The sequence below is a fragment of the Gigantopelta aegis genome, chromosome 12, assembly GCF_016097555.1.
Source record: "Gigantopelta aegis isolate Gae_Host chromosome 12, Gae_host_genome, whole genome shotgun sequence".
NCBI lineage: Eukaryota > Metazoa > Mollusca > Gastropoda > Neomphalida > Peltospiridae > Gigantopelta > Gigantopelta aegis.
Window position 1 is genome coordinate 12,894,895 of NC_054710.1, and position 12,355 is coordinate 12,907,249.

Consider the following 12,355-nt stretch of genomic DNA (forward strand, 5'->3'; position numbering starts at 1 on the left):
AGCATCAAAAACAAATGCATATTTTGTCACTTATAAATGAGGATATATTTATTTAGTTATGAATGGGAACTCCTCCACCCAAAAAAAAGAAGAAAAGAAACAAGAACCTTTATTAGCATAAAGTGTACATATACAGATCATAGCTAGGATTTTTTGTTTGGGGGGGGGGGGGGGGGGGGGGGGGGGGGGGGGGGGGGGGGGGGGGGGGTGGCAACTGAGTAGTTAATAGTCTAAAACTCCTTGAACAGTTAAGAAGAGAATTTTCTCTAAGTTTCTATAATGCTTTATGGATTTTTTTTTTTTGGGGGGGGAACAACTGCCCCCTCCCCCCCCCCCCACTAGCTACAGCCCTGATATATTACTGTTTAAGACTTACAACCTCCCACCCCATCAAATTAGTAATTTTTCAGTGTACATGTACTTTGTTGAATTTATCTATTTCACGATATTGTGTATTTAATTATTTTATTTTTAAAATTTATTCATTTATTGCAATTTATGTGATATTCTATAAATTAAATTAATGATATACACATTTTATGTTTTGCAAACGTAAATGGTGACATGCAACCTTAAAACCAAGAAAAGACTGATGACAGATTTGCATATTATGCTTACACTGTATTACTATTAGTATTAGAGTAACAAATCTTTGGGTTCTAGTGTAGAAAAGAAAATGGCAGCAAAACAATGAACGTTTTGTGTTTCCAATGTTTACACTTTATAACTTGAATAATATTACATCAGTAGGTATATTAATGCCATGAATGGGTCAAATATTACTGGTGGCCAACTATTTGTTAGCGAAATGTTGCATGTGACAGCAAATTGAAATAAAAAAAATAAATAAAAATGTTTAATTTTGTTTACCAATTGCCATCACGATCGCACAAAGTAATTTGTTAGTGGCCCTATTCTAAAAAGCACTGGGCTCGGCACCGCATTCTAGAACCTTGATCTGACTATCTCACAGACAGGATAGTACATGCAACAGCATTTGATATACCAGTTGTGGTGCACTGGCTGGACATATGGTTAAGGACCACACAGATTTTGAGAAGAAACCCGCTGTCGCCACTACATGGGCTACTCTTTCCGATTAGCAGCAAGGGATCTTTTATTTGAGCTTCCCACAGGCAGGATAGCACAAACCATGGCCTTTGTTGAACCAGTTATGCATCACTGGTCGGTGCAAGTGGTATACACCTACCCATTGAGCCTTGTGGACCACTCACTCAGGGTTTGGAGTCGGTATCTGGATTAAAAATCCCATGCCTCGAGGCCGGTTAGCTATATATAGTTACTAGACACCATTATAATTCCCTTCTGACCTCGTTAAGCCAAGACATCCATGAATGGCTTCTCGGGAGCTAAATTTCAACTGGTTGGAATGGGAAGAAAATACAATGGGTATGTCACACATACATGAAGTGAGACAGCACTTACCAGACCCCATCATGAGCTAAATTTCAACTGATTGGAATGGGAAGAAAATACGAGTATGTCACACATACATGAAGTGAGACAGCACTTACCAGACACCATCATGAGCTAAATTTCAAATGGTTGGAATGGGAAGAAAATACAACAGGCATGTCACACATACATGAAGTGAGACAGCACTTACCAGACACCATCATGAGCTAAATTTCAACTGATTGGAATGGGAAGAAAATACAATGGGTATGTCACATTATGTACATGGATGAGGTGAGATATTTATAGGATATTAAATGAGCTTCCATTCCGTATCTTGTTTATGTCCCGAGTGAAATAATTTTCAATTGTCATGAGCTTTAGCGGGCGACAATGAAAATTATTTCACAAGGGACATAAACATGATACGAAATGGTAGCAAGTTTAATATCCTATTTATTACCCATAATTGATCTTAAGTTATTTCACTCATCTCGTTTCGTTGACGTTCCTGTAAGGTTGTAGGGTGCCAATTGATGATGACATCGTGTGACGTTAAAAGTGTTACGTCCCACTTGGCGTTCTAGTGGGACGTATCACTTTGATATGTACCAAGATATTTGTAACCATAAATAGAGGCTATTTCATGTTTTTTTCCAAATACGATTTTTATGTCAACGAGTGAAGTGTGAAAACCATATTTTCACGAATTGCGAAACAACGAGTGAAAATATGGTTTTCACACATCACGAGTTGACATAAAAATTGTATTCGGAAAAAACACCATGAAATGGTCTATTTATTATATACATCTTTCCTAATTTTTGACAATATCTTTCGCTTTTTGGTAATATCTTTCGCTTATCCTATTGAAAACATGTAACACCATGATATATTTCTTCCTATGGAACCTTTCGAGAAAATTTACTTGACCATAGACTTTGAAAAAGAAATTTGAATAAAAATTATCTTTGTTAACATTTATTTAAAAATACTGCTGTGCAATCATACCTGACAAAGCGATCCTCCAAAAACTCCCACAAAAACAAAACGAATCGAATGCTGTTAAATTCTTACACTTACACTCAATGACACTACATTGTGTCATCATTATTTAGCTTCGTATTCAATTCGTTTTAGATATTTTATCGTAATTGCACTTCATATCACTTTTTAATAGGTACAGTTGTTTAAATTACATTTTTTTATTTTTCAAATACGATCAGATGCATTGGTAATCATCAAACTTAAATACGAAGAAACGAGACAAAGGGAAATAATTTAATCATGCACTTTTACAAAAAAGTAAATAAGATTTCAATATTTTCACTGTAGCTAAAATACAGTGAAAATACGACTTTCCACCAGATATCACTTTTATGGTTTCCGTAGATCTATATATTTCATTGCTATGTATATAATAAAACAACTTACCAGACACCTTCATGATTCCCTTCAAAGCTTGATAAGCCATGATGACATAGAACGGTTTCTCGGGGGCGAGATTTCCACCGGACGTAAAGACGGCCATGGAAAAACCAACTTTCCCATGCGTCCCATTTCCCCAGCTGCGTCCCTGACCACTCAGTTGGATATTGTCATCATTGGAAGGTTTCACATCGCTGACACAATCGTACGAACTCGTCTTCCCGACAAACGTTGAGTTTCTCAGCTTCACGTATTTGTCTTGTGAGATATCGTGCGATAAAGCCCCGGGTCCTACCACCATCGTGAAGACGCCCACACCATTCTCGACAGAAACTATGTCTTCGATCTCAACTGAGGGGCCATTGTTGATGTACAATCCCCAGTCGAGGTTCTTCCACACAAAGAAGTTTGACCACCTGACGCAGGATGAAGAAACCAGTTTGTCTTTCGGGAAGATTGCCACTCCTGAGAGACTTCCATGGACGGTGTTGTCGGCAAGGCTGGTCGTGGGAGCGTCGCAGGCTTCGCCAGGATAGCGGATGCCTGCACGTTCAGACCCGGCCACGACGTTGCCCCGCATGATGATGTTGGTGGCGTGCATGGCTTCGATTCCGCCCTCGTACAAAATGTTTTGAATCTCTCGTCGGTCCTGGTAGCTTCCTGGCCAGATGGACAGAGTGACCAGGTTGTTGGTCAAGTTGTTTGATTCCGAGTGGATGACGATGCCTGAAAGTAAAAATACAATTGAATCCCGTTGGCTCGAACCCCGTCGGTGCTCGAGAAAGTGTTTGACCCATCGGGTAGTTTGACCCAACCATTTAATCAACAACGTGCAAGTGTAACTCGGGACTTCGTTTTCGGTATATTTGACCCTTCCGAGTTCGACCCAACAAGATTCTACTGTACAGATAAAATCCATGATTGTCAGGGAAGTACATACATGTAGATACATGTAGTTGGAGGCAAAGGGATTCTTTACCCGTTCCTCAAAAATAGGAAAACATGTCATTTTACTTTAATGGAAAGTGCTAAAGCCTAAAGGCAAATTTACAAAGCTTGGTTTTTTCTTTTCTTTTAAAGCACAGGTGTTTAAGAACTGTAAATGTATGTAGCTATGACTAAGATGCATTTAAGACTAAAACAGCATTTGTAAATTTGTCCCTATTTGTTTAACAACATCCAGCTTACATTATTTTAAGCAATGGTTATTCGGAAAAAAAAGAAAAAAAAGAAGAAAGAAGAAATTTTAATTGTGGTTATATGGCATCAGACATGTGGTTAAGGACCACAGAGATAATGAGAGGAAACCTGCTGCTGCCACTCAATGGGCTACTCTTTACTGTTTAAGTAGAGAAGTCTTTGTATTATACTGCACCCTAGTGATTTTTATTCTCTGCTCCCTGAATGTTTTAATTTTCTTTAGATTATCGTGATTATTGTGGTAGAGGAAAAAGAACCATGTTACATTGGTTTAATCAACATATAAACAAGGAAATTGTTAATCTGGAAATGTGTCTTTTATTTCAAAGAAAATCCTGCATTAATTTTATTGACAACACATCTACATGTATACAATATTTATTTACATTGTAATTAAGGTAATGATTCAAGGCTTCCCAAACTTCACATTGTCTGTCTGATACGGGATAATAATAATAATAATAATTTAAAGAAGGGTTCATAAGTTTGTTTTACTTTATATCACAACTAGTACGATAAATATGACGAGGCTTATTTGGATTTGTACTACCTACAGGTAATCACCAAGCCTGTATTGTATGGTAATCTATACAGGAGTTACCACACACTCTGCACCGGCCTCGGTGGCGTCGTGGTTAAACCATCGGACATAAGGCTGGTAGGTACAGGGTTTGCAGCCTGGTACCGGCTCCCACCCAGAGTGAGCGAGTTTTAATGATTCAAAGGGTAGGTGTAAGACCACTACACCCTCTTCTCTCTCACTAACCACTAACAACTAACCCACTGTCCTGGACAGAAAACCCAGATAGCTGAGGTGTGTGCCTAGGACAGCGTGTTTGAACCTTAATTGGATATAAGCATGGAAATAAGTTGAAACGAAACAGACAAAGCACACTCTGCTTATATTCCGATGCCCGGACCTACCTGGTCCAACCGTGTGGTGAATGACGTTTTCCTCAATGATCAGGCCATTGGTGCTGTAGGATCCGATAGCTGGGGAGAATCCATTGTGAAAAGCGTTCTTCCTTACGTACGACATTCTGTCTTCGTCGATCATCACGTCCATGAAGGTGAGGGAGTAGCGAGCGTCGTAAGGAGCCACAAACCCTTCCTGTCCCGAACGGTCAAACTCCACATTCTGAATCTTGGCAACACCTGTCGAAAAGAAAGAAAAAAAGTAAAGTTTTTTTTATTTAACGACGCCACTAGAGCACATTGATTTTTATCTTATCATCGGCTATTGGAGTCAAACATATGGTCATTCTGACACTGTTTTTTTAGAGGAAACCCACTGTCGCCACATAGGCTACTCTTTTACAACAGGCAGCAAGGGATCTTTTATTTGCGCTTCCCACAGGCAGGATAGCACAAACCATGGCCTTTGTTGAACCAGATATGCATCACTGGTCGGTGCAAGTAATTTACACCTACCCATTGAGCCTTGCGGAGCACTCACTCAGGGTTTGGAGTCGGTATCTGGATTAAAAATCCCATGCCTCGACTGGGATCCAAACCCAGTACCTACCAGCCTGTAGACCGATGGCCTAACCACGACGCCACCGAGGCCAGTAAAAAACCCCCCACAATTTCACATGCAGGGATGTGAGAGGGACTGGAACAAAAAAGTGTTACTGCGGCCGGGATCCAGGGGCCGCTCAAGGGCCCCTGAAGGAAAATTGTTGGCAACCCGGCCCTGGAACTGCCAAAAAATTGCATTCAATGCGAACAAATCTAAACTGGTTATAACTTATAATATAAGGCACACATCATAAACTTGAAACTGTGAAAACATGCAAATGAACCTTGTGTGGTCAACAGAATTGAACATCATGGTTTTTTTGTGTTTTTTTAGACGAAATGGAAAAGTGCATTTACGCGTTTCTCTCACATCCCTGCACATGTTAGTTTATTAATATAGTGCATAAAAATAGCAGCAAATGACTTTTCGATATACATGCATGCATTTCTGCAGACGGAATAAAAAGTCAATTGATGACCAATTTTTTCGCGCATGAGTTTTTTTCCACTTGGTGACCTCATAATGCGAAGTATTTACTAGTAGATTAAATGTATACTTTGACAACGCTAGCAAAAATGCAGAAATGAAAAGGCACATGAGGAATTGTGTTAATGGAAAGCAGGCCTAAACTTAAACAGGCTTTGGAAATTTGGCATAATTTGTTTAACAACATCTACTACACAGTGGCGTAGGAAGGTGCCAAAATGTTGAGGGGGGGTGGGGGTGGGGTGGTGGTGCACACTTTTATGCGTGTGCAGGAAATTGTGCAGGGGGAGGAGAAAAGGGGGGGGGGTCTAGACTGGCAGTCAAAGTTTTTAAGGGGGATTGGGTCATGCTTCCCTGAAAATATACAAATCCCTCAAAAATACATTAAAGAAAAAGAAAAAAGATCTGCTTGGAGCAGGGTGTGTGTTTTAACCCAGGGGCGGATTATGCTTTAGGTAAGAGGGGGTTTCCAAAATATGTAAATGTTTGTATTTTGAAATTATAAATTTTATGTGAACATCAATTGGTGGGGTTGGGTTTTTGTTTTAGCTGGGGGGGGGGGGGGGGGGGGGGGGGGGGTGTTTCTGTGCAACTGGGAAACCCCCCATAATCCGCCCCTGTAACCCCCCTTCCCCCATACACCTGTACCGAGGAGAAACATACCACTGTATGACATTGTTTCATCAGAAGTACGAGCAACGATGACACGCGCACCAAACGATTCCTGGAACAATCGGTCGTAGTCATCTCCGATTATCTTGATATTTCTCGACAACAAACCCACTTCCGCAGCTATGGAATACGAGGTCTGACTCGTCGCCAGTGTCTCACTGAACTCTAAAATAAAACACAAAACATTACAATTACAATTGTGTTACATTACAAAAAATGGAATGCCTGCTTAAGGAGCGTTCTCATTATTTTTTTTGTTGCTCTGACCTAGCTGTCGCATACGATTGACTCATACTGTGAGAAAAACCTTCAGTACATGTAAATCGTAATGACATTAATAATTTTAAATGAAAAGGGCACATTACTGTCTAGAGATGGTTTTTTTTCTAACACAGCTTTCTGGCAAATTTCTACCAGTCTAGAAACTAAACTTATGTAATTACACTGTACCAGGGGCAGAACGTAGCCCAGTGGTAAAGCGCTCGCTTGATGCACGGTCAGTCTGAGATCGATCCCTGTCGATGGGCCCATTGGACTATTTCTCATTCCAGCCAGTGCACCATGACTGGTATATCAAAGGCTGTGGTATGTACTACCCTGTCTGTGGGATGGTGCATATAAAAGATCCCTTGCTGCTAATCGAAGAGTAGCCCATGAAGTGGCGACAGCAGGTTTCCTCTCTCAATATCTATATGGTCCTTGACCATGTCTGACGCCATATAACTGTATATAAAATGTGTTGAGTGCATCGTTATATAAAACATTTCTTTCTTATACTGTGCCACTGCTGAACAAAGTGGAACTATGTACCTTTAAATGTATCATTGGCAAATCCAGGGGGTGGTCATAGGATCACGGCCGGCTTAATTAGGGCTCAATGGGTAGGTGTAAGGCCACTACACCCTCTTCTCTCTCACTAACCACTAACCAACTAACCCACTGTCCTGGACAGACAACCCAGATAGCTGAGGTGTGTGCCCAGGACAGCGTGCTTGAACCGTAATTGGATATAAGCATGGAAATAAGTTGGAATCAATCAATCAATCAATAAAATGAGACTGAGCATATTGATTTTAAAAAGTTCTGGCTCCAAATACTGCACAGATAAATGTTACCTTCTTTGACAGCTCACCTTGTTTGCTTTTGGCAAACCCAAACTTGCCCTTTTAAAATAATCTCTGTGGGATGGTGCATATAAAAGATCCCTTGCTGCTAATTGAAAAGAGTAGCCCATGAAGTGGCGACAGCGTGTTTCCTCTATCAATATCTGTATGATCCTTAACCATATGTCTGACACCATATAACCATAAATAAAATGTGTTGAGTGTGTCGTTAAATAAAACATTTCTTTCTTTCTCTTTCCGATGAGATCGGGGGTCGATCTGACTCGGGACAATTACCTATGTGTTTGTATTTCAGAGTTTCATTGAGGGTGAGTGTCTTTCCAGATATCCCTGTGATGCTGAAAGTCTCCGTGTGCCAAGCGTTGTAGCTAGTCGTCGTGATGACAATCTCGTCCCCGGCCTCCCAGTTCACAGAGTCGGCCAGAGTTATCTGCCTTGATCCGGGCAGGGCTGTGGTGGCCAGTCTGGTCCACACAACTCCGACGTCTTTACCGTGCAAATCAAGACCACCAAACACAGCTGGTAAAAAAGAAAAAGGAATTTTGATATACGAGGCACGGAAGATTAAAGGAAAAAAAACTAAACAAAGAAACAAACAAAGAATGAAAGAAAAAGAAAGAAAAACCCTCCAGAGAAATGAAAGAAAAAAGAAAGAAAGAAAAAAAAAGAAAAAAAGAAAGAAAAAAATATAGAAAAAAGAATAAAGGAAAGAAAGAGAAAAGAAAGAATATAAAGTGAGAGCCGATAAAAAGAAAAAAAAGGAAAGAAATAAAGACAAAAAAAGGAACAAAAGACAAAAAGAAAACCATATAAATTGAGGGTTGATAAAAAGAAAGGAAAGAAAAACAGAAAACAGAAGGAAAGAAATATCTACAGAGAAAAAGAAATACATAAATTGAGGGCTGTAAAAAGAAAGGAAAGAAAAAAGAAAAGAAGGACAGAAAGAAAGAAAAAAGAGAAAGAAAACCATATAAATTGAGGGTTGATAAAAAGAAAGGAAAAAAATAAACAAAACAGAAGGTAAGAAAGAAAGAAAGACAAAAAGAAAAAAGTATAAATTGTGGGCTGATAAAAGAAAGGAAAAAAATAAAGAAAAAAGAAGGAAAGAAAGAAAGAGAGAAAGAAAAAAGTATAAATTGTGGGCTGATAAAAGAAAGGAAAAAAATAAAGAAAAAAGAAGGAAAGAAAGAAAGAGAGAAAGAAAAAAGTATAAATTGTGGACTGATAAAAAGAAAGGAAAGAAATAAAGAAAACAGAAGTAAACAGAGCAAGGAAAACTAGACTACATTTTCCTCCTTCGAAAAAGTTTTTTTCTTGTAAATAATTTCATTTGGGTTTGACGTAAGAAGAAAAGTACATGTAAATTTTTTTAATTCTTGTAATTCAGGTTACCAGCCCTAGATAAGTGTAGGCGCAAAATGCGATATATCCATTTTTAATTTTCAGTAAAAATTACTTTTTTAATTGGCGTACATATATATCGCGTTTTAATGGAAAAAAACGGGATTTACCCAATACAATTTCATAAGGGTCAATCGCGTTTTGTGGCAAATCAGCGGACCTACGATTAGCCCTTACTGACATACAATAATGGCTTTAACTAAAAAAAGAAAGAAAATGGTTTATATCACGTTTTGCACCTGAACTCTTCATACATGTATATCCATATTATATATATAAATTAAAAAAACAACAATACCCCAACAAAACACAAAACCCCAAGAACAAAAACACTTCTTTACAAAAAACAAAAAACAAAAACACCAAGAGATAAGTTACCCATGAACTTTGAGCCCAAAACTGGTCCATCATCAACAACATATTGTGGTGTGGTGTGTGACCCTCGTAAGACAATGCTAGCTTTGCCCGTGTATGGCTCGTGAGGCCAGCCAATCACCAGGTGGCCTGTAATGTAGATGTAGGTGGCACTCAGCAAGTACTGTTCACTGGGGCCATTTTTGAATTCCAGGCCCCCTTCAATGATCAGCTTCCCCATCTTCGGTAATGCTTCATCCACCACAATCCACTTGTCTGCAAAATCAGAAGATTTTTTTTTTTTTATTAATATCTCTATCTATGTATGTATGTATGTATGTATGTATGTATGTATCTGTGTATCTGTGTATCTGTGTATCTATGTATGTATGTATCTGTGTATGTATGTGTGTATGTATGTATCTGTGTATCTACCCCCTCCCTCTCCCTCCCTCCCCCTCCCTCCCTCCCTCTCCCTCCCCCTCCCTCCCTCTCCCTCTCTCTCTCTCTCCAAATTGCTCATGTGTTGTTATTAATTACCATGGTAACCGATGATGCAATTATATATTTGACAGGTGAAAAGAATGACAGGTCATGTGAGACAAGAGTTTAGGCGTTTAGCAATGAGGCGAATACCGTAAGAAAATCTGTCATCAAATTCAAGTTTCATGCAACCCAGAAAGGGGGGAAAAAAAAAGAAAGAAATACATTTGCCAAATTAAAACTTTAATTAGCATGTGGCGAGCGACAGGTTAAACCATGCGTGAGATATTGCACACTGCGATAACTTACCCACAGGAATGGTTACGTCATCTCCATCGACTGGTTTTCCACCAGTTCTATTAGACCATGTGGCTGCCGAGGACCATAATACCGCGTCATCGGGTCGACTCTTAATCTCACTGGGGTGCGGTGGTTTGATGCAGTTCCTGTAATAACATCGATACACGTTGATATTCATCACACGATCCTCTTCGTATATGGACGCTCTCTTTACTCTTTTCACAGATGACACTGAAAAAAAGAAAAGAATTCCACTGAGTCCTTTTGGTTATTTTATGAATAAATAATGCATGATTAGTTACACATGTACATCTACACAACTCCTGCAGTTGCCTATGGCAACCGGCAATGCTGTGGAGATTGCCGTAGACTTTTTAATTCTCCAAGGCACTTTTTTTTGCTGTGGACTACATGTTAGAACTTTTTTTCCACTGCTTGATTTTTGCTGTGGATGTTTTCTTTTCTTAATTGCAGGGATTGTATACATGTATATAATATTTATCCTGCCACCATCGTTTCTACTGACAGAATGTGCTAGTAGCAGGATATGACCTTTGACGTCACTCATGTTTGACGTTCCAATTGTTTCATTATACTGCTGGTATGTTAAACCTTACCTAGGTATTTGACTGTTCCAGTTGTTCATAATACTGCTGGTATGTTAACCGTACCTAGGTATTTGACTGTTCCAGTTGTTTCACTATACTGCTGGTATGTTAAACCGTACCTAGGTATTTGACTGTTCCAGTTGTTTCATTATACTGCCGGTATGTTAAACCCTACCTATGTATTTGACTGTTAGTGTTTCATAATACTGCTGGTATGTTAAACCGTACCTAGGTATTTGACTGTTCCAGTTGTTTCATTATACTGCCGGTATGTTAAACCTTACCTAGGTATTTGACTGTTCCAGTTGTTTCATTATACTGCTGGTATGTTAAACCCTACCTAGGTATTTGACTGTTCCAGTTGTTTCATTATACTGCCGGTACATTAAACCTTACCTAGGTATTTGACTGTTCCAGTTGTTTCATTATACTGCCGGTACATTAAACCTTACCTAGGTATTTGACTGTTCCAGTTGTTTCACTATACTGCCGGTATGTTAAACCTTACCTAGGTATTTGACTGTTCCAGTTGTTCATAATACTGCTGGTATGTTAAACCTTACCTAGGTATTTGACTGTTCCAGTTATTTCATTATATTGCCGGTATGTTAAACCCTACCTATGTATTTGACTGTTCCAGTTGTTCATTATACTGCCGGTATGTTAAAACTTACCTATAGGTATTTGACTGTTCCAGTTGTTCATTATACTGCTGGCATGTTAAAACTTACCTAGGTATTTGACAGTTCCAGCTGTTTCATTATACTGCCAGGATCCTGATTCGTCGGTTGAGGTAAAGCCAGCTGTTGACTCATTTTTGTGTGTTCCTCCAATCTCAAACCTATCTGGTTTGTCAGCCTTAACAGTCATTGTTATGTAGTCGCTTCCCTGAAGAAAGAAATGTTTTATTTAACAACGCACTCAACACATTTTATTGATGGTTATATGGCGCCAGACGTATGGTTAAGGACCACACAGATATTGAGAGAGGAAACCCGCTGTCACCACTTCATGAGCTACTCTTTTAGATTAGCAGCAAGGGGTCTTTTATATGCACCATCCCACAGACAGGATAGTACATATCACGGCATGTGTTACACCAGTTGTGGGGCACTGGCTGGAACGAGAAATAGTCCAATGGTTTCCCTGAAGAAGGTGAAAACATGTTTGACTGAATGAATGAGTGTGTAAATGAATAAATAATTAATAATAAATGTTTTAGATAAGCAATATTTATATGTGGAAAGCCACATGCAGGCACTATTAACAGTGTTTCTGCCAGAAAGAAATTTTTGGGTATGGCGCTATGAAATTGAATATTTGCTATGTGTGTGCTGAATGTAATAGCTAGGGGGTATGGGGGT

At 39.2% G+C, this 12,355-nt stretch overlaps 1 protein-coding gene across 2 annotated transcripts in view; it reads right to left on the reverse strand.

Moving 5' to 3' along the window:
* Positions 1 to 12,355, reverse strand: part of LOC121386268 (fibrocystin-L-like) — a 126,575-nt gene that overhangs the window by 15,892 nt on the left and 98,328 nt on the right. For both annotated transcript variants that reach the window (XM_041517111.1, XM_041517112.1), the window contains exons 43-49: positions 11,723 to 11,879; positions 10,393 to 10,614; positions 9,625 to 9,876; positions 8,122 to 8,364; positions 6,713 to 6,886; positions 4,969 to 5,199; positions 2,851 to 3,570 (exon numbers count right to left, since the gene is read on the reverse strand). In XM_041517111.1, the coding sequence (XP_041373045.1) occupies positions 2,851 to 3,570; positions 4,969 to 5,199; positions 6,713 to 6,886; positions 8,122 to 8,364; positions 9,625 to 9,876; positions 10,393 to 10,614; positions 11,723 to 11,879 (1,999 nt within the window). The remainder of the gene's footprint in view (positions 1 to 2,850; positions 3,571 to 4,968; positions 5,200 to 6,712; positions 6,887 to 8,121; positions 8,365 to 9,624; positions 9,877 to 10,392; positions 10,615 to 11,722; positions 11,880 to 12,355) is intronic.